The sequence below is a fragment of the Trachurus japonicus genome, chromosome 20 (genome assembly GCF_045865225.1).
Source record: "Trachurus japonicus isolate A0001 chromosome 20, Traja_1.0".
Lineage (NCBI taxonomy): Eukaryota > Metazoa > Chordata > Actinopteri > Carangiformes > Carangidae > Trachurus > Trachurus japonicus.
The window spans coordinates 1,212,935-1,235,943 of NC_140926.1; the positions used below are offsets into that span (position 1 = coordinate 1,212,935).

Consider the following 23,009-nt stretch of genomic DNA (forward strand, 5'->3'; position numbering starts at 1 on the left):
CCTAATCGAGTACCCGAATAATAAAATATACAGTATGACTCATAAATGCGCTCTGTCCATCAGACAGCGCATTGCTGACACAGCGTCGTCAGACAAAATATCAGATGGTTAATAAGAGTAGATTGGAGTTTAAGATGCACATATGAGTTTATGACTGGGAAAAAAAAGTTTCCCCTCTGGACGGAGCGCATTTATACCCCGGGATTTATTTATTTTTAATAATTAATTAATAATTAATTAATTAGCGGTGCTTATGCTTTCGTGTTTCTTCCACGTCCTAGCAAATAAAATAAAAATGTATAGAAGCTGGTGTGTGGTTGGATTCATTACTACATAAAAAACCCCCATTGTAGAATCGAAAAAAGACCTCAGCATTTTAATGTGGATGGTTATGTGGATGCACGTGAGTGAATCTTGATCGCTTTATCTAAAAGCTGAAGAAACCGGCACAACCCAAATAAGTGTACAGTACACTTAATATGATTTCTATTTAAACAATACGTGTCCAATAAATCGAAATGTCCATACAAAAACCATATTAACGAAGTAAGTTGATTTATTGAACAATAAATTCAATGTTTGTTTAACAGACTCACAACAGTCGAGCAAAAACAAATAGACTACCCGTCCTATTATAAGCAAGCAAGCACAATTAGTTTGAACTCTTATCTAATCTTCCTTTACAAAGTGCAAGATACATTTTTAAATGTAAAAAAAGCGCCGTGAACTATAGCCTCCGTCTTTGCGCAGCCAGGCTCCCTGAGTCCTTCACGTAATGGCAAAAATAAATCAATAAATCAATCAAAGCCTAAATTGAGGCCTAAATCAAGGATTATTCGATTGTCAAACCATCGAACAAATAATTATAAACGCTATTTTAATGCAACTTCACAGTTTAAATGAATGAACATCAGTATACAAACTCTAAAGTGTAAAAAACAATAATCTAACATTAAAGTGTACAAACATGTGTACAACTAAGTGTGTGTGCGTTTGTGCGTGTGTGATGCCAGCCTATTCATTTTTATTTAATGAGATCAGCATGTCGACATGCTCGGGTGAGAGCCGACTCCTTAGTCTGCTGATGATCAGTCCTGCAGCTGAGAAGACTCTCTCTGCAGGAACTGATGTAGCTGGGACACACAAGTACTTAAAGGCAAGTTTGGCCAGCTTGGGATAAATATGACGGTTTTCGTCCCACCACACAAGTGGGTCGCTGGTGAGGGGGATGCATGGCTCCGCGGTGTACCGTAACACCTCATCGACTCCTGTTGTCGCTGGCTCTGCGTAATCCTCGCCGAAGAAGGAGCTGAGGCCATCATCTTTCTTTTTTTTCACTGGACAGGGAGGCACATCTTCCTCGGACTCGGCCTCACCACCATCATTTGCTTCAGCCAACTTTAAAACGAGGTTGTTTCTCACTGCCTCTCTCGTAGCAGCATCGAGGAATCGCAGGCTCTTGTGACGGGGGTCGAGAGCGGACGCGAGGAGGGCCACCTTCCCAGCCATCCCCGGAGCTGGTGGTACTCGTTTCCGCAGGGAAGCCTCCACGGTCCGCTTGAAGTCCGCCACTTTGGCGGAATCGACGCTGTCCCCTCCTGTCCCTTGTTTGACTTTGAGATGCCTACAGTAATAAAAATAAAAGCGCTTTAATCTAAACAAGTATATATAGCCTAATATATAGGCTATATATTATATAGAGCCTATCCTATAATTTTTAGATTCTACAACTTCATCAAACTTAAGTTATGTTTATTGTATCTGCGAGGACGTGGAAGAAACATGAAAGCAGTAGGCTAAGCAAGGCTATAATGACTGAAAAAAAGGCATAAATGCGCCTCGGAGGGGAGAACTTTTTTTTGCAGTCATAAACTCATATGAGCATCTTAAACTTATTATTAAATCATTAAAATACTAATATATAAATAATATTATCTCCCAATTTGTTACCTATTCAGAAGGCTCATGGTCACAGGGTAGACCATGGACACTGAGACACATGACTCGCTGCACAATGCCGTAGTGGCCGTCTTGAGTGACTTCAGGACGGGCAGGATATCCTCCAGCGTTGACCAGCTGGCGTCTGTCAGCTCCAGCGTCCTGGCGTCAGCTAGCTTGGTGACAGTCCGGTCAGAGAGGACTGCTGTGATCGCCCACCGCTGCTCATGGAGCCGCTCCATCATATCACTGACGGAATTCCAGCGCGTCTTACAGGATTGAATCAACTTGTGGCAGGGAAGCTGTTGAAGTTCCTGCTTCTTTTTCAGAGCAGTGGTGGCAATGGTGCTGTGGTGAAAGTGACTCACCAGTCGATTACATGCACCAATTAAGTGATGCATCGCTTGCGCCTTAAAGCCATCATTGATAGCGAGCTGGAGTGTGTGGGCGAAACAGGGCACGGACTCCCACTCAAGCAGGTGCTGGTTTGCCGCAGTGATGTTTGAGGCGTTGTCGTGAACACAGGCCATGATTTTTCCTGTCAGGCCCCACTCCTCCGCAGCCGATGTTAGGACTCCAGCCAGATTTTCCGCCGTGTGTCGTTCCTCCATCGCCCGGGTCTGCAGCACAGCACTACACATTTTCTTTCGATCTGCGTCTGCGATGTAGTGGCACGTGATGGTCATGTAAGACTCGGTGGTCAGAGCCGTCCAGCCATCTGTGGTGATGGCGACTGCCTCGGCCCTCATCAACTGGCTCTTGAGGTTTGATGCCATGGTGTCATAGGTGCTTTCGACCCTCGCAGTCACCGTCTTTCGTGACGGGACTGTATACTCCGGCTCCACGCACTCCATCAATTTCCGAAACCCCTCACCCTCGACAAAACTCAGAGGCAACATGTCCTTAGTTAACATGTTGGTGATTAGGTCTGTTATCCTTTTGGATCTCACGGCATCACATCTTCTCCCAAGTGGGACTGTGAAGGAACTGATAGCCGTTTGCTTGGTCACGGTCTGCCCCGAGGCCTCCCCCAGAGTGCCGAGTCCGGCATGTTTGAACCTTAAATGGTTTCTCATAGAACTCGTTGAGTGGTTGTAAGCCAGTTTAATGTTACAAATGCGACATACAACCTTGTTTGTATCACCTTTGTCCAGATCAAAGTGGTCCCACACAGCACTTCTACTCGCCATCTTCTTTTCACAAAACTGTAACTGTCAATCATGTCAGACTCCTGTCTGTTCGTCAATTTCACTTGACGACCACAAAGCGGCACTGTTGTAAAGCATGGACAACCCTGACATTTACTTGAGTGTGTTTTGTGTGTGTTTTAGTTTGTTTTCTGCAGTAAACACAGGTTCTCATTAATCTCAGGCACATTTAGTTGTCTCAATTTGCATGAAAAGCATACATTATTTACGCATTATTTATTAGGATTGACGGGAGATTTCCTGATAGTAGTGATCACACACGGCAACAGAGCAACCATCTTGATGTAAATAAACGATCTTTGGCAGATCATGTTTTCCCATTGGAGTTTAGCCCGTCATGTGACGGCACACGGGTCCCCTATTGGACAGGCTTGACTGCTCGGCTTCTGGGTAAGCTTACGTTACAAACACACCGGTGGGGTCGATGTAAAGGCTGAAATAGACGAGAAACAGAGCGACTATACACCCGGCATCGCCGACAATGAAATAATCCTAGGTTACCCGGTTACTAATTCGTAACCGATTAGCAGATTGTCTACTCGGGTACCCGAGTATCCGAGTAACCGTGCACATCCCTAGCCGTGACACAGCATCTACAGCTGATCCGCCGACTCGTTAACTCGTTAACGGCTCGTTAGCGCCGGCCGCAATAACGATTCCCGTTCAGGCAGCTGTTAGCAGCCGTTAGCCGCAGCAGAGCAGCTAGAGCGCCTAGCAACCGTTAGCGGCAGGCAGCAGCCGGTGCTGATTGGTCGGGGAGCTGGTGGCCGGTGACGAAAGCTGCCTCCAAAACGTCATCTGCCTCCATCTCAGCCAATAGAAAAATTTGATTGTGCTACCTTATACCCAAATGCATTTGTTTTCAGCAGAAAAAAGTGGTTTAGGGGTTTAGTTCCTCTTTAACCGCGGCGTTTAATACCGCAGTTAATTGTGAAAACAAGTAATCGTGACATCCCCATTAAACACTGATATACACTAGATGAAACATACATTTATAACATTTTAAATGGTTGTAATGAAGCAACTCAGACTTGACAACATTAGAATAACTAATCCTAATCTTCTCCAGTTTTCTAATTGGTTTAAAAAGCCACGATGGGAAGCGGGAGTGAAGGCTGATCGTCATGGAGACAGTAGCTCATCCTCCTCAATAACAAACATATAGACACGGGGATGATGAGCTCAGCTGTTACATACGGTTACTGTTGATCTACAGCTCAGAGGGTTAGCAACAAGCTGCGTGTGTGTGTGTGTGTTTACTGAGGATCAAAGAGGACATGTTGACGTCTGCTTGTTCAACATGGCCGCCCTTAATTAAAGATTCACAGCTAACGAGCTCCGTCAAACGAAACGCCACCTGAGATCTGTCTCTCCCTGGCCTCAGAATGATCCTTCAAAATAAAAGCTTTTATCTGCAACAATTTGGTCCAAGCCGAGTCTGATGATGTACGTTATGTGTGATGTCTAACCATGAACACACACACACACACACACACACACGCTGCAGTGTTTGGTTTAGTGTTTTATAAAATGAAAGTGTAAAAGTGTGAATCAGGAGAACAAACGTCTCCATCGTTATCAGTTAAAAGGGATAGTTCAACGTTTTGTCAAATTGGCCCATCACCATAATCCCTATAGTCATAGCAGTAGGTTCGTTACCTTTAATTGTCGGTGCAAGCTGTTTTTAGAACGGCGGAGCAGAGCCGTGAGCTGCTCAGAGCTACGCTACGGAGGCTCATTATGGGATTTCTCGGTTGGTTTCCCTCATCAAACTCATCAAATACACAATCCAACAACTCCACAACGCTCTGGTGGACAAGTTGTGAGCTGCACATTCACCACGCTATGAGATAATAACACAACGTTACCACACAGAGTTGTTTTAGAGGGAAATACAGAGACTGTTGATGAAAAACTGTCCCTGAAGGCAACACGCATCAGCGGTTTTGCATGAATTTCCCTCTAAAACAACTCTGTGTGGTAACGTTGTGTTATTATCTCATAGCGTGGTGAATGTGCAGCTCACAACTTGTAAAAATAATATCTTGCACCGACAATTAAAGGTAACGAACCTACTGCTATGACTATAGGGATTATGGCAATGGGCCAGTTTGACTAAATGTTGAACTATCCCTTTAAGTATTGTAGGCTGCCTGCTATGTATGGACCGGTGGTTAACCAGTAGCTTGTTCTGCTCTCGTAGACGGAGCGTCCAACGGCAGCGACAGTAAAAAGCTGCGTGTGGAAGAAGCGCCGCCGTCCCGGGTGCTGCACATCAGGAAGCTTCCCAACGAGGCGTCGGAGACCGAGGTCATCGCCCTGGGGCTGCCGTTCGGGAAGGTCACCAACATCCTCACGCTGAAGGGCAAGAACCAGGTGAGTGGGACAGAGATTCACCTTTACCCTCTCCACCAATAAGAAGCTGGTACTGGTTCTTACCTGTTCTAACTTGGTTAAATCTCACGCCTCCAAAGAACCAGTTTGCTTTTCTTCACTCAGAGCCACACTGCCCATGCAGGAGCTGCTAAGTCGCTATCGCTAATGCTTTTTTTCTACGTCTTCTGAGAAAATTTTTACCAGTTTCTTCTATAGTTTTTAAGAAAAAAAAATATTTGAGGAATTTTATCCATCTAATCTTTTTATTTTTATTTTTTTATTTTTTACTTTTTTTGGGATACATTTTGCCAGTTTCTTATAGAATAATTAAAAAAAAAGTATATATATTTGAGGAATTTTACCACTTTTTCTATAATTTTTATCTATTTATTTATTTTTTACAAATTCTACCACTTTTTCTATAATTTTTTTTGGAGAAATTTTGCCAGTTTCTTCTAGAATTAAAGAACAAAAGTATTATATTTGAGGTATTTTACCACTTTTTTCTAGAAAATCTTAAACTTTTTTTTTTTTTTTTTCAATCTTACCACCTTTTTCTAGAATTTTATTTTATTTTTGAGAATTTTAACCACTTTTTTCTAGGAATGTTAAAATATTTTTGGAGAAATTGCACCCTTTTTTTCCAGAAATTTCTCTACAATATTTCTCAAAATGCACGCCATTGGCCCTAATTTCAACGTACATTGACTAAAAAAAGTCAGTCTCAGAACAAATATATGTGTATTTCTGGTCCGACCTGTGGGTGTTGAAGCCCAGACCGGACGTGGTCGGTCTAATCACAGCGACTGGAAACTATGTTTTGCCTGCAAAATGTTTTATAATTAAATTTTTGGGGGCTTTTTTGCGTGTGTGTGTGTGTGTGTGTGTGCAGGCGTTCCTGGAGATGGGCACGGAGGAGGCAGCCATCACCATGGTGAACTACTACACCACCGTCACTCCTCACATCCGCAACGTCCCCGTCTACATCCAGTACTCCAATCACAAAGAGCTCAAGACCGACTCCGGCAATCAGGTAACCAGCGATTTATTATCATTATTTATCATTTATCAACCTGCTGATTGGTTTTTATGAATGATCGATGAGTTTTGATTGTGAGAAATGAACTCGGTGGTTTACAAAACAGCAAAAACCCCAAATATATTCAGTTTACCACAGTGGTTCCCAACCTCTTTTGGCTTTGAGCCCATTTTGACATCACAAATTATAGAATTAATCGATTAATCAAACAATAATCGATTATTACATTAATCGGCAACTATTTTGATAATAGAATTATGACAATAAACTGAGTCTCTCTTTGGTTTGTGGACAAAACAAGACATTTGAGGACGTCGTCTTGTGGTTTGAGAAACACTGATTGATGTTTTTCAACATTTTATTGACCAAACAACTAAGCGATTAATCGTTTAAATAATTGATAATGAAAATAATAGAAAAGAAAATAATAATTGTTAGTTGCAGCCCTATATAGAATACAGTTGTTTAAGATTTGTTCGCCTTTTTTACCTACAGAAAGTACAGGTTTTGAAAAGGGTTTAAGTTCACTTTATAATGGAGTATGTTAATTTATAGGCTCCTACAGTATTTGTGTGCAGATAAATGTTAAAAATGCTAAAGACTAAAAATCATCGAGAGAATCGGCAATATCGTAGAATCACAATTTGAATCGAATCGCCATCCAAAAAAAAATCGTAGAAGAATCGAATCGGGAGAAAAGCATATCCCAGTCCCAGCCCTATTGTTGTGTTTTCCGTGCATTAATGGTGTGTGTGTGTGTGTGTGTGTGTGTGTGTGTGTGTAGCGGACCCAGGCGGTGCTGCAGGCCGTCTCGGCGGTCCAGTCCGGCGGCTCGCCCAGCTCAGACGTGCAGGAGGCGCTGGCGGCCGCGTCCAGCCCCGTGCTGAGGATCATCATCGACAACATGTTCTACCCCGTCACTCTGGACGTTCTGCAGCAGGTGAGGACAGGGTATCCGCAGGGTCTTGAAAAGTATTAAATGGTGATAAATCAATTTTGGGAAAATTAAGACCCTTAAAAAGTATTAAAAAGTCTTTTCACAACTTTATAAAGTCTTAAATTTTGAAGGTGTTTTTTCTGAATTAGCTGTCCAAGAGTTTGAGTCCTAAAAAACAGTGTGAAAGTGTGTGAATTTATTCATTTTATTAAAAAACAAAGATGAACCGGTTCATGAAAAAGAAAAGAAGATTGTTGTTTTTGTTTTTTGAGAGTGGAGCAATGCTTTTTTTATAAACGTTGCCTTTGATTTATTATCCCAGCCTATTTTGAATTCTGTTGTATCATAGTGGTCTATAGTCTTTATCACAAACTAAAACGGAAAAAAGTAAAAAAAAAAGTGTCACTGATGTAAATGGTTACAGCTTGAAGTGGTGGTGAGATATTGAAAAATATTGAGAAGGTCTTGAAAAAGTCTTAAAGTATTAGAATTAACTTCAAGATTCCTGTATATACCCTGTTAAATCAGACTTCTGGGTTTGAGAGAAAAAAATAAATATAGAAACAAACTGGTTAAATGCACAAAATATGGTACGACTGTCCAACTCCAACTTCTCCAAAGCATGAATAGGACGAGGGGATGTACAGTATATGGCCTAATAACACGTCTGTCAGACTGTAGCAGCTAAAAATGTCCTCGAAAAAAAGGAAGAAGCAGCATGAGATCCTCCAGAGTAAAGTTTGTGTATTTCCTCTCTCTCTCCGTCTGTGTCCAGATCTTCTCTAAGTTCGGCACCGTGATGAAGATCATCACCTTCACCAAGAACAACCAGTTCCAGGCTCTGCTGCAGTTCAGCGACCCCGTCAACGCTCAGCAGGCCAAGCTGGTGAGAAGCTATATTTTGTATCGCGATACGATATCGATATTCAAAATTTCGACATATTGATTTTTTTTTCAAATAATAAATCATGTTTCAGACGTAAATCCAGTACAACTTCTACACCTCTGCTCCGCGAGGTGTCACTGTACTGCTGCCTCAGACAGTGTGTTGTTCATGCAGATATGTTGTTGTAACTTGCACTTGTATAGTTACAATAAAATGGCAGGGATAGTTTGAATTACATTGTTTGGTTCTTTAGTACAATGGTTTGCAAAGTGAGGTCCAGGGACCCCCAGGGTCTTTTTCTTTACATTTTACCAGTTTCTTCTAGAATTTTTAATGTTTTTTTTTTATTTTTTAGAAAATTTACCACATTTTTTAGTTTTTTTTATTAGTTTTTAATACTTTTTTTTTGGAAATGTTACCAGTTTCTTCTATAATTTAAAAAATATATATATATTTGAGGAATTTTACCACTTTTTTCTAGAAAATTTTTAACTCGTTTTTTTATTTTAGAAATGTTACCACTTTTGATAGATTTTTTTTAATTCATTTTTTTTACTTTTTTTGAGAAATGTAATCAATTTCTTCTAGAATTTAAAAAAAGTGTATATTTGAGGAATTTTACCACTTTTTTCTAGAATTTTTTTGTTTTTTTTACTTTTTTGAGAAATTTGATCAATTTCTTCTAAAATTCGTCAAGTATCCTCAAGTATCGTGATGCGTATCGTATCCTGAGGTCCTTGGCAATGCCCACCCCTAGTCACATGACCCAGCAGCGTCATGGTAACGCCAGACACCGAGGATGATGATGATGTTTCTCTCTCTGTCTCTCCAGGCGCTGGACGGTCAGAACATCTACAACTCGTGCTGCACGCTGCGCATCGACTTCTCCAAGCTCGTCAACCTCAACGTCAAGTACAACAACGACAAGAGTCGCGACTACACACGGCCCGAGCTGCCGGCCGGCGACGGCCAGCCGAGCATCGACCAATCGGTGGCCGCCGCCTTCAGCAAAGACTCCAACTCGCTGCTCGGTAAGATCCCAGGTACATGCCACTTTACTTTTCCTACTTTTATCATGCTGATGTTGTTGCTGTTGTTGTGTTGTTGAACATTGGTGAGAATGAACGTGATCAGACGCTGCTACCACTTTTTTCTAGAATTTTTAATGTTTTTTTGTTAGTTTTTTTTCAGAATTTTTACCACTTTTTTAAACTTTTTTTTTACTTTTTTAGAGAAATTTTACCAGTTTCTTCTATAATTTAAAAAAATATATAGCTACAGTATATATTTGAGGAATTTTACCACTTTTTTCTAGAAAATTTTTAACTCTTTTTTTTTTGTTTTTTGTACTTTTTTTTGAGAAATGCAATCAATTTCTTCTAGAATTTTGAAAAATATATATTTGAGGAATTCTAGAAAAATTTTAACTCTTTATTTATTTTTTGAAATTTTACCACTTTTTCTAGAATTTTTTTGTTTTTTTTCTACATTTTTTAAGAAATTTTATCAATTTCTTCTAGAATTTAAAAAAATATATATTTGAGGAATTCTAGAAAAATTTGAACTCTTTTTTATTTTTTATTTTACCACTTTTTCTAGATTTTTTTTTTTTTTACTTTTTTTGAGAAATGTTATCAATTTCTTCTAGAATTTAAAAAATGTATATTTGAGGAATTTTACCACTTTTTTCTAGAATATTTTAGTTTTGTTTTTTTTACATTTTTTGAGAAATGTTATCAATTTCTTCTAGAATGTTAAACAATATATATTTGAGGAATTCTAGAAAAATTTTAACTCTTTTTTTTTTAGGATTTTTTTTTTTTACTTTTTTTGAGAAATTTGATCAATTTCTTCTAGAATTTAAAAAAATATATATTTGAGGGTCAGTTGGTCGTGCTGCTCTCCACTCCATGATTGTCGTCTCTCCTCCTCCTCTCCTCCTCTCCTCCTCCTCCTCCTCTCCTCCTCCTCTCTCCTCCTCCTCTCCTCCTCCTCCTCTCCTCCTCTCCTCCTCCTCCTCCTCCTCCTCCTCTCCTCCTCCTCCTCTCCTCCTCTCCTCCTCCTCTAGGAGCTCTGAACCCTCTGAGTGCAGCAGCGGCGGCGGCTGCAGCAGCCGGCCGAGTGGCTCTGGCCGGACAGACCGGGTCCAGCGGCGTCCTGCTGGTCAGCAACCTCAACGAGGAGGTCAGTAACACACACACAGACACAGACACACACACAGAGACACACACACACACACACACACACACACACACACACACACACACCTCCTCCTCCTCCTCCTCCTCCTCCCCCCTCCTCCTCCTCCCTCTCTACTGTTGGTTCTGTGCTGCCATGTTCATTGTGTTGTGTCCTCCATGCAGGAAACACGAAGAAGCTCCACTGTTAAATAAACACTGAACATCTGTCAGTTTAAATAAAGTTGGATCAATAACTTTAAAGGGTTTAAAGGGATAGTATCATTTTTTTAAAAGTGGGGTTGTATGATCTCCAAATAGCCCCCAAGTACTTTAATTGCAGTAGAAGACTCTCTGCACTCCTCCCGTTAGCAACGCCAGCCCATAATAGCCCTGCCCACAGATTTACAACATACAAACTGTGTTTTTCCTGCACTTTGAAGGGCTGGAAAAAATTATATTATAGCGAACAATGGAATTGTGTATTATTTTTCATGTAAAACCTCTTTTAGGCCGTGAAAATAGGCCGTTTCTTTGGGTCTGTTCACAACACTGTGGTTGTGTCCGAAATCACTCCCTCCTCCCTACTCACTATATAGTGAATTCAATATAGTGACTCACTGGTCAAATAAAAAAACACTTTCGGACACTTCTCCGCCGCACAGTTAATGACGTATTACGTCGCGTACGGTAATTAAAACGTTCCGACCGCGATCGTAACGGCCAGTGCAGGAACCATGGATACAACCATGGTAACGGCTGGTGCAGGTACCATGGATACAACCATGGTAACGGCCGGTGTAGAGGAGTAAAGCATTAAGCGGTAATATAAGCATCAAAGATGTTCAATCAAACCCACATAGTTTGAAACAACATTCAAAACACACACAGTCAGTGTCACAACTAAGCATAACGTCCGCTAGCTTAATGCTAACGTTAATGTAAAACTCCATAGACGGGCTAACAGAAATTAGCATCGCTATCCAGAGTCTGTGGTCAGTTTATAACACTTGTTAGGAAATTTGCTCTGACGTTTGACGTTTGTTGAAGCCGCGACCGGAAAACTCTGGCAGCTGGTAACATTTATTGAGGCTGCTGCACTACTGCATTTACACCGGTCGTTCTGGGCCGGTGTCGATCCGTGACCGCAATGCATGATGGGATATCTTGCTCCGGTTAGTGACCATCGGATGCTCACTACATTTCGCGGTGAATTGTGGGATAGATTCAGTCACTATGTAGTGAACATTAATAATCACTAAACATTCGGACACCACTACAAAATGGCGTGGTCACTATATAGTGAGTAGGGGGTGATTTCGGACACAGCCTGTATGTTGTAAATCTCTGGGCAGGGCTATTATGGGCTGGCGTTGCTAACGGGAGGAGTGCAGAGAGTCTTCTACTGCAATTAAAGTACTTAGGGGCTATTTGTAGATCATACAACCACACTTTAAAAAAATATGCTACTATCCCTTTAATGTGTGATAGAGATAATTGATCATTGATCATTGATCATTGATCATTGATCGGTGATCGGTGATCATTGATCGGTGATCGGTCCTCTGCTCCTCTTCCTTTCTAACATGAATCAGTTGTATTGTCTAACCTTTCCTTTGCTGTATCTTCTAGTGTCTTTACTCGTCCACGGCCGCGCTCACGCTCAGTCGCTCACGCTTTGGTTTTGATTTATTTTTTATTTATTTTTCCTTTTTTGGTCGGGACTCATTATGTTCCTGTCAGAGGGGGCGGGGCCTGTTGTTTCTCTCCTCCTCCTCCTCCTCCTCCTCCTCCTGTCAGACTGTATCTAACTCTCTCTGTTCTTCTCTCTGAGCTCATATGAAAGCATTCTGTGGTCTCCTCTTTTCCCCCTCCTTCCCTCCTCCTTCCCCTCTTCCTCTTCTTCCATTCCTCCTCCTCCTGGGAACACCTGAACCTGAACCTGAACTTGTCTCTCACCTTGTTTTCCGTCTCTTCTCTCTGCTCCTTCTGCCTTGTCTTTAAAGGGCTATTTCCAGTGGTAATCCATGTTTATACCTCAGGTATCAGGTCATTTCATACCATCCATCCTCCAACTGCAGCGTCTGGACGTTCAGATTTGTTTTTGTTCAACAATCTATCGTCTTTTCAATGTTCATTAATGGGCTCTGGACTCATTTTAAAATTGTTCTGTGGTTGCAAGAAACGTCCTTGTAACCATCATTTAATTTTTAAAATTCGCTTCACAATAGGGATGTAACGATGCATCGTGACTCGATTAAAAATCGATACAAATGCGTGACGACTCGCATCGGTGAAAAAAAAAATAAATTGCGATGCGTCAGAACAAAGTCTCTGGTGAGAAGTAGCTTACATTATCTCAAAAGTCACTGGTTGATTCATTTGTTCGACACCATACGCCGCCGCCACGCACACTTACCAATTCACTCTCTTTTCTCTCTCTATCTCTCTTGTCCCTCGGTGCTAAATGGTGATGTGCAGTGTATCTGTAATGAAAGGTGAATTTTTCAGACTATCTTTCTCTTATGAATGAAAGATCATTTTATTAGGTCATAATTTGTCTGTAGCTCATTTTTGATCTGAAAAGAATCGTGAGAAAATTGTAATCGTGAACAAAAAAATAGTGAATCGAATCGTGAGTTGAGTGAATCGTTACATCCCTACTTCACAATTAAATTAAATCAAAATTCGGACTTTCCGCGGCTTCCACATTGTTCCTTTACAGGTCAGAGAGCAAACGCCTCAGAGTCCTCAGTGTTTCCTCTACATTCATTTAGGAGTGGCGGGCCACCATTCCTAAATCCTAGCCACCGCTCCTTCAAATTTCTTTCTTTCTTTATTTTTATTTTTTATTGTCGCAAATACTCCACCGCTGCTTGTCTCCACCTTCACAGCAGAGTTCAGATACAGATAACCATCTTGCTCAGTATCTACTCTTTGCACCTCGATGACGGAATAACAACAGTCTCAGTACGGATCAGTGGTCACTGTTGCCGACGTGTTTTTAAAACTAGCGGGTTTGATTCTCGTGTCGGACGTCGCGCTCGAGTGTTTGTGGAAAAGCAAAAAAAAAAAAAAAAAAAAAAAAAAACTGAGTCCAAATTTTGATTTGATTTGAATTAATTTAATTGTGAAGTGAGTTTTAAAATTTAAATGATGGTCAAAAGGACGTTAGCTACTCGCGGTTGCGGCAGTTGGAGTATGGATGGTATGAAATTACCCGATATCTGAGGAAAACACGGATTACCACTGGAAATAGCCCTTTTTAATTTTAATTTTTTATTTTATTTTCTAAACTGTGACTGGATTGCACCTGATTTGTCCCCCCCGATCCCCCCCTCAATCTCTCTCTTCTCTCTCTGAACCAGTTGAAATGAAGCTGTTGAGATTCTCTCTGCTTTTTATTCTTTTTTTGTTATTTTTTTTCCTTTTATCCTCTCAGACTTGTGTGAACGCCACTGCCCCCCCCCCTCTCCCCCAGTGGCCTTCACATCAACTCTGTGCATGATGTTAAACTGCATGTTCTCTCCTCTAACCCCCCCCCCCCCTCCTCCTCCTCCCCCTCCCTCACTGCTGAAAGACTGTAAATCTTCAACTGCTGCATGTTGGTTTTTTCACTTTTTACACTTTTATATTGTTGAGTTTTGTTATGATTTTTGACAACAGAATGTACCTTGTTGCCCTCTTGCCCCCCCTCCCTCCCCCCTCATGCCTCCTCCTGCCCCCCCTCCCCCCTCCCCATGCCTGTCTCCATGGTGACAGCACCACATTTGGCTGAGTTGAGTTGATTGATCTGTGTATTTAGAGTAAAGACGCCATCGAGAAGCTGCATTATTCAGTGTAACTGACCTGTATTTTATTTTTTGTCCCTCCCCCCTCCCCCTCCTCCCCCCCTCCCTCCCCCCTCCTCACTTTTTATTTATTACCCCCCCCCCTCCCTCCCTCCCTCCCTCCCCCCCTCCACCCTCCTCCAATTTGCATTTGCCTCCCTCTTCATCTCTCCCCCCTCTTTCTCTATCTCCCCTCCTTCTCCCCCTTCCTCCTCCCTCCCTCCTTCATATGCTGCTGGGTAATTTTAAACACCTTCCCTTCTCCCCTTCCCCCTCTTCCTCCTCTCCTCTTCCCCCTCTTCTTCCCTTCTCCTCTCACTCTTCTCCTCTTCTCCCCCTCCTCTTCCTCTTCTTCCCTTCTCCTCTTCCTCCTCTCCTCTTCTTCTCTTCCTCCTCTCCCCTTTCCCCTCTTCTTCCCCTCTCCTCTTCCTGTTCTTCTCTTCCTCCTCTTCTCTTCTCCCCTTCCCCCTCCTCCTCCTCCTCCTCCTCTTCTTCCCTCCTCCTCCTCTTCCCTCCTCCTCCTCTTCTTCCGTCCTCCTCCTCCTCCTTCCTCCTCCTCTTCCTCCTCCTCTTCTTCCCTCCTCCTCCTCCTCCTCTCCCTCCTCCTCTCCCTCCTCCTCTTCCCTCCTCCTCCTCCTCCTCTTCCCTCCTCCTCTTCCTCCTCCTCCTTCCTCCTCCTCCTCCTCCTCTTCCCTCCTCCTCTTCCTCCTCCTCCTCCTCCTCTTCCTCCTCCTCCTCTTCCTCCTCCTCCTCTTCCCTCCTCCTCCTCTCCCTCCTCCTCCTCTCCCTCCTCCTCCTCCTCTTCTTTCCTCCTCCTCCTCCTCTTCCCTCCTCCTCTTCTTCCCTCCTCTCCCTCCTCCTCTTCTTCCCTCCTCCTCCTCTCCCTCTTCCTCCTCCTCCTCCTCCTCTTCCTCCTCCTCTTCCCTCCTCCTCCTCTTCTTCCCTCCTCTCCCTCCTCCTCCTCCTCTCCCTCCTCTTCCCTCCTCCTCCTCTTCTTCCCTCCTCCTCCTCTTCCTCCTCCTTCCTCCTCCTCTTCCCTCCTCCTCCTCCTCCTCCTCTTCCCTCCTCCTCCTCCTCCATGACCCACCACCTCCTCCATCACTCTCCGGGGGGAAAACAAAAACCACCATTCCTCCTCCTACCTACCTCGTTCTGGATCGATCTGTCCATCTCTACCTCCGCTCCGCTCCGACTCTTCTACCTCTCTACCTGTCTCACGCTGCTTGTTGCTCTTCTCTCCCTCTAAAGATGGTTACGCCCCAAAGTCTGTTTACCCTCTTCGGTATGTTATCGTTAGCTCTCTCTCTCTCTCTCTCTATCTATCTATCTCTATCTCTATTCTACCTCTCCACCTCTTTTTGTTCTATTTCCATTCTATCTTTGACACATTTGTCATTATTATTATAATTAGTAGTAGTATTATTACGATTATTAGAGATATTATTATTGGTAACTTGAATATAACAAATCTCCTACTTCCAGGTAGAAAACCAGCATGAGAACAATAGTGACGGACGAGAGTTTCACTATATTTAACTCATTTTTCATGTCACTATATCACCGTTTAGACTAATCTGATGTTTGTAAAGTTTATAAAACCAATGATTGGACAAACATTACTATTTCTGTGAGCACATTTTTGTAATTAGTCATGGTTATCATAGATTAGCCGGGCTAACGGTTAGCTACCTGTTTAACTTTAATAACTCAGTGACTCAATAAACGCTCCATGAAAAAATATTTTCTCCAGCGGATATCTGAGTTCCAACATGACTGAGCTAACTGGAGTAGTTTCATGTGGTGTCCCACAACGGGAGGGTTTTAACAGCTGACGTCCTGCTGTTAGCTTAGCTACCGCCGTTAGCTTAGCTACCGTTAGCTGTCCCTGTCAGCTGAGCCACTGATGCTTTCTAGACACTGTGATTCCCCCAAACTGAATAAATACAACACATAGCAACACAAAACACACACACAGAAATAGTAATGTTTCTTCAATCATTTCAGATTTGTCTAAACGGTGATAGGGCGTGAAAAATATGATATATAGCTAAACTCTCGTTCGTTACTATTGATCTCATTCACATTACAGCTGGTTTTCTACCAGGAAGTAGAATGTAAACAACAAGGAGATTCGGTCTATAGGTATTCATCAGATTGACATAACAGCTCATCAATGAATACTTCTGACAGCTGTTGTTAAGTGTCCTTCGGTAAGTTATGTCACTTTTTTAATGCAAAGTTGACATTGTTTGAGATGTTTTTGTTCTGACAACTTGACATAAAGACAATTTAAACTGTCATAACAGACCTAATGGCCAAACTTTAAAAAATGATGTCAAGTTGTCAGAACAAAAACATCTCAAACAATGTCAACTTTGCATCAAAAGTGACATAACTTACCGAATGACACTTAACCACAGCTGTCAGAAGTATTCATTGATGGTTATGACAGTGTGAACACCTATTCAAGTAAAGTGTTACCATATTACTATTATTATTATTATAATTATGATAATTCTCAGTCCTAATCGGAGCTCAGTAGCTTCTCGTCCCTTCCTGTTTATTGGTTTGTTACTTTGGCTTTAATACAGTTAATTTACTGCTAAGTCTTAATTCTGTTTGCATGCTGTTTTTATTTATTTATTTATTTATTTATAGCACCTGACTCAGCTTTAACTGATGTGTTTAGAGGGTCTCTCTCTCTCTCTCTCCTCTTCTCTTCTCTTCGTCTTTCTACACCTCTATCTATCTTTCTCTCTCTTCACTCTCTTTTCTCTATAAAAGTCTACAGTAAATTTCTTGTGTGTACTCAGTTCTCTCTTCTCTCTCTCTCTCTCTCTCTCTTCTTTGCTGCTTGTCTGTAAATATCCTTTTTTCTCCGTTGCTGCCTGGTTTAATTGTCTAACTGTCTGCTTTCTCTCCACCTCCTCCTCCTCCACCTCCTTCTGCACCTCCTCCTGATGCAGGAGTGTATGGTGATGTCCAGAGGGTGAAAATCCTTTACAATAAGAAGGACAGCGCTCTCATCCAGATGTCGGACGCCAACCAGGCCCAGCTAGGTGAGCAGACACGTCTAAAAACACTTCATAAAAGATGCACAATATGTGTCCTGATGGTTTAAAATGTGAAATGTAACCTTTTCATCCATAAAAACACAGTAATATGATGCTTTTAAGTCATAATAACAGGGTTCCTACGCAAGTATGGAAAGTATGGAATAATATGGAATTTGATTTTATACATTTCCAGGTCTTGAAAAGTTTGGAAAATGGAAACTATTGTATGGAAATATATTTATCTTAATACTTATTCAGTCTTATTCACATTTTGTATGCGCTATTGTAGGCTACCTACTGTAGCTACAATCTCCTGGAAATTATTTGGTTTTATAATGGCATACAAATTCAGAATAATGAAAACAAATGATTAATTGCATGATTTATTAACATGATGCACATCTACTTACTCAAATGTCACAAATTTTTATTTTTACTGAGACACTGCAAAAACTTAAATTCTTTCCAAGAATATTTGCCTTATTTCTTGTCAAAATGTCTCATTTCTAGTCAAAACTAATCTCTTTCCACTTAAAATAAGACTCGTCACCTAAAAGTCAACTTGTTTTTAGATCATTTTCACTTGTTTCAAACAAATTTTCACTTGAAATAAGTAGAAAAATCTGCCAGTGAAAGCAAGATTTTTTTGCTCGTAATAGAAAGAAAAAACTTGCTCCACTATTATAATGAGATTTGTTTTGACTAGAAATAAGACAAATAGTCTTGGTAAGATTTTGAGTTTTTTGTAGTGGAAGTCCGGAAATTAGGGTCTGGAAAAAGTATGGAATTTGGAAATGTGTAGGAATGTGTAATAAGTTGTTTTCACAAATACTCGCAGTATTGAATTCCACAATTAATGAATCGCAATCATACCATCACTTTCCAAAAAAAGTAGGTAGGTATTCAAATGTTAGCATGTCATTTGTAATCAAAATAAATGATTAAAATAAACTTAAACATTTGGTATAGAAGACAAATAATCATTGAAATAATTCAAACTTTTTCCCTGGGGGATTATTAGTCGGTCCTGTGTTGTGAAATTAAAGGGATAGTTCGCCTCAGACAGGTCTAAACACTTCATAAAAGATGCGCAATATGTGTCCTCATGGTTTAAAATGTGAAATTTAACCCCTTGATGCATGAAAACTCACTAATGTAATGCTAACTTGTTTTCACAATTGATCGCAGTATTGAATTCCACAATTAATTAATTAATTAATCGGAAACGTACCGTCACTTTCCAAAAAAAAGGATTATGTTGGAACCGTATCGGCAAACAAACGTAACATTGAATTGGTAGGTATCTATCTATCATTTGTAATTTAAAAAAATGATAAAAATAAACTTAAACATTTGGTATAGATGACAAATAATCACTGAAATAATTCAAACTTTTTCCCTGGGGGATTAATAATCGGTCCTATATTAATAGATTTTACACATTCGTAGTTTTGTGAAATTGATTATTCAATGGATAATGATCGTGATAATACTGTGATAATTTCTATATTAAGAAAATCTATATCACTAGTACCTGCAGAATGAATCTGGATTGTTTCACGGTGTTTTTTTTGTTGGATTTTTATTTTTAAAATTTGCAAAACCAAATGAAATTTAATGAAAGAAAACGACTGGAAGCAACAAAAAGCTGTGAAACATCGAGTGTGTTCGACGTGTCGTCCGCTCCAGATCCAGGGAGCTTCACAATGAGGATGTTTTAAACATAACATAATCTAAACTCCTCCTCCTCCTCATCATCCTCTTCTTCCTCTTCTTGTTCCTCTCCCTCTCCAGCCATGAGCCACCTGAACGGTCAGAAGATGTACGGGAAGATCATCCGCGTGACGCTGTCGAAGCACCAGACGGTGGCGCTGCCTCGCGACGGCCTCGACGACCAGGGTCTGACCAAAGACTACGCCAACTCCCCGCTGCACCGCTTCAAGAAACCCGGGTCCAAGAACTTCCAGAACATCTTCCCGCCCTCGGCCACGCTGCACCTCTCCAACGTCCCGTAAGTAAAGCACCAGGCTGCAGGGATCAGGCCTGCTGGACTCGTCAATTTTATTTGGTTTAAACAGAAAAAGCTGAAATCTTTGCACATCTATTTCTTCGGCAGGTGCGTCGGAGGGTGACAGAATTTATTGTATTGCAACGTTTCGGTGCTAGACCTTTTTCAAGCAAATGTTTGCGCCACCACAGGAAGCCATCTTAAATAGGAGTGTCTGTGTGACACAAACCAATCACTTTCCCACACGTCTGGGTGTGAGGAATTCAAATATTACATATCAACATACAAACAATAGAAACAGCATCAATATACAAAGGTAAAGAGCAATGAATACTGTATATACAATAAATACTAAGCTGCCGTGACTGGATACATTAGGTCCTAATGGAAGGTAATAGCTAATAATCACAGTCAGAAACAATAAATACGACAGATACAATAGAAAAATAGAAGACAGAGGGACTTGCAATAAAAAGTGTGCAAGGATACAATAGAAATTTGAAACAGTCTGAACAAATCATGCAGAGTCTACCTGCATATGTTTGGTTTAAACAGAAATCAAACTAAAAAACTCAGATGAAGGAGAAGGACAAACATATTTGAGACCATAAAAAGATCAGATAAACCTGACACTTGGTCTGTCCATGTCCCAGCTGCTTCTCCAGCCTTCACTGCTCTGAATGGAGCTGGGTAGAATAATAGCAGCACCTGTCGACCTGCAGCCGCGAGGATTAATTCAACATTAACTAATATTCTCGTGGTGCAGAAGGTCGAGGTTTGATATGAAAGTTATCTGCTGAAAGCATTAAAACATGGTCATAATGTTAATAATGATGATACAGTTTATTTTTAAACACCTTTCAACTCTCTGAAGGAGATGAAATAGAAAGTAAAAAGTTAAAGGATGTAGAGCTTTGATTAGAACCTGTTGGTCTTTGTGTCTGACCTGTGATCTTCACCTGTGATCTTCACCTGAACAGACAAGACGTGACGGAGGAAGACCTGCGGCTGCTCTTCTCCAACGCCGGAGGAACTGTGAAGGCCTTCAAGTTTTTCCAGTAGGTGGACTTGCTTTGATCCAGATCCTTCAGGTCCTTCAGGTCCTTCAGGTCCTGGTCTTGTTTCTCGTTTCAAAGATGCATCAGGATCGATGCAGTTACGTCACATAATCGATTTTTAAATTCAAATAATTAATTTACGTTTGATGTTGTTCACATACAGAGACAGTTATTTATTTTACTTTAAAGCACAATGCCAGGGTTTTTCTTACATAGAGAATTTGTTGACAGCCGCCACCGTTAAATTTCTCACTGCCAGCAGCTTACGAGTCCATCCCGACCCCCCCCCAAGCTTTATATGCATTTATTTTGAAGACAGAGAGAGAAAGAGAGACAGTAAGGGGCCGTGTCCACCAAACACGCTCTCTATCTCTCTAAGAATGCTGCCGTAACCAGGTAACAAAACGAGCCGTCCCACTTCCGAGCCGCTTGATGAGCGGCGCGCTGTTCCAAAAGTTGAACAGATTTCAACTCCAAACGCTTACAGCGGGAATGAGGCCAGACTCTCCGTCGAAATGAAATGAAATGCATTTCCGCGAGAGGCTGGTTTATGAGGCTAGACGCCCAGAGCGCTGAAAGCGTTTCCGGTGGACACGGCCCCTAACAGAACTGTCTTTAGTTCTCCTCTCCTTCAGCGCCACAGAGTGTCCAGGGATGATTCAATGCCCCACATCTTTAAGTTTTGCACCGCTGACTTGTATCATCAGAACTAGGCTTGGGCATCGTTTAGATTTTAGCGATTCCGATTCCGATTCTCTATTTCGATTCCTGTTCTAAACGATTCTCGATTCCGATTCTTTGAGGTGCAGGTCAACAGGTCACAACTTATTTCACAGGATATTTTTTTATTTGACAAACTCTTCACACAGGCCATTTTTGCATGCATGCTTGGACTTCAAACATACATCTTACACAGCTTGTAAGACCTCCAAAAGGCCTCCAAAAATAGATTTTGCCAACTATGGTATTCAATTAAAAGGGGGGTCCCTAACTGTAACTATAAAACTGAAACTTGGCAAGCAGTCTAACATACAAAGAGCTGCAGAACAGGTGAATGTATATGCAACAAAATAAAACAAACACTGGAGCAGTCATGATGACAAATCAAAAACTGTTTTTGTTTAAGAAGATAATCATGTGTGCCTTCTCAGGCTGAGGAGGTCTGTACACTAGTGACGCGCGGTGCGGGTCAAGAAATGTTTACTTTATTTGCGGTGCGGGGCGCGGTGGGGCGGGTCATTAAAAACACTGATGATGAAGTCCAGAGTGTTATCAGGGGCGCGCTGATGTTGGCGGGAAAAGCCGGCGGAGGTGTGAGGGAACCGGCAGAGCGGGGAGAGAGAGAGGCGGCGGCTGCTGCTGCTGCTACTTATTATTATTATTATTATTATTACTCGCTGCTCTGTGACTCTCTCACTCCTCACGAGCTCCACACTGACAAGCTACCGGCAACACAGTGCCTCTGTCTGCCCTTTCAAAGTAAAAAGCCGCTGTCTGACGTTTAATAGCGGCGGGGCGGGTTGTGAAAATAGATGCGGTGGTGCGGGGCGGGTCAAAATACTTCAAACTAGTGTGAGCGGAGTAAAACAAACAAACTAGTGCGGACATTTAGGAACCGATAAAAAGGATCGAAATTCAAACGGCATCTTAACGATTCCGGAACCGGACGTTAGGAACCGGTTCCTATTTGGAACCGTTTTTCGGTGCCCGACCCTAATCAGAACAGACATGTCCTGTGTAGAAACAGAAAATTGAGGATGTGATGCATCGTAACAATACAACCCATGAATCGTGAGGCCGGTGAAGATGCACACCACGACTCACCCGTGTTTGTCTCTCTTTGTCCCCCCAGAGATCGTAAGATGGCTCTGATCCAGATGTCGACGGTGGAGGAGGCGATCCAGGCGCTGATCGACCTCCACAACTACAACATGGGAGGAAACCAGCACCTCCGAGTCTCCTTCTCCAAGTCCACCATCTGACCTGGAGGAAGGAGGGAGGGAGAGCCGGCCGACCAATCAGACGGCTGTCTGGACACTGGGGGGGAGGGGGGGGGGGGGCTCAGTGGTTTCATCAGTTGTGTTGTTGGGGTTCTGTCGATGATCCTGTCATTCCTTTTGAGAGACACTGAAACTTTGACTTTCATCCTTTTTTTAAAAGAAGCAAAAACACACAAACAAAACAAACTTCACTCTGGATCCTCAGCAGCTGTTTTTATTACTGAAGCTCCGTGTTTCTACGGCGACGAGCTCCGTGTTTCTACGGCGACGACCGACCGACCGACCGCCCGCCAGCCGGTCCCACGTACGTACGTAGATCCACCTTTAATCCGGGTTCAGTTGACGAGATAAAGTACTTAACGTGCCTTATACCTGACATGATGGACGTCTGCGTTAACGACCCCTCGCCCAATCAGCTTCGAGGCACATTTATTATTTGGTATTGAATATTTTTGAATATTATTATTATTATTATTGGGGGGCTGTTTTTTCATCC

The 23,009-nt window shown here is 41.9% G+C and overlaps 2 protein-coding genes across 4 annotated transcripts in view; one reads left to right on the top strand and one right to left on the bottom strand.

Annotated features, from left to right (window-relative positions):
- Positions 1-22,534, top strand: part of LOC146965800 (polypyrimidine tract-binding protein 2-like) — a 31,549-nt gene extending 9,015 nt beyond the window's left edge. For 2 of the 3 annotated variants that reach the window (XM_085763266.1, XM_085763268.1), the window contains exons 4-14: positions 5,350-5,522; positions 6,415-6,555; positions 7,346-7,501; positions 8,274-8,384; positions 9,217-9,427; positions 10,453-10,568; positions 15,640-15,673; positions 17,358-17,450; positions 19,242-19,458; positions 20,436-20,513; positions 22,366-22,534. In XM_085763266.1, the coding sequence (XP_085619392.1) occupies positions 5,350-5,522; positions 6,415-6,555; positions 7,346-7,501; positions 8,274-8,384; positions 9,217-9,427; positions 10,453-10,568; positions 15,640-15,673; positions 17,358-17,450; positions 19,242-19,458; positions 20,436-20,513; positions 22,366-22,495 (1,460 nt within the window). In that variant the 3' untranslated portion in view covers positions 22,496-22,534. The remainder of the gene's footprint in view (positions 1-5,349; positions 5,523-6,414; positions 6,556-7,345; positions 7,502-8,273; positions 8,385-9,216; positions 9,428-10,452; positions 10,569-15,639; positions 15,674-17,357; positions 17,451-19,241; positions 19,459-20,435; positions 20,514-22,365) is intronic. The other variant, XM_085763267.1, reaches the window with a different exon arrangement.
- LOC146965801 (E3 SUMO-protein ligase ZBED1-like) lies at positions 643-3,214 on the bottom strand. Its single transcript, XM_085763197.1, has 2 exons — positions 1,951-3,214; positions 643-1,624 (listed from the first exon to the last, which is right to left on the bottom strand). The coding sequence occupies exons 1-2, from the start codon at positions 3,126-3,128 to the stop codon at positions 1,015-1,017; spliced, it is 1,788 nt and encodes a 595-aa protein (XP_085619323.1). The 5' UTR covers positions 3,129-3,214; the 3' UTR covers positions 643-1,014.
- Positions 22,535-23,009: the final 475 nt, after the last annotated feature.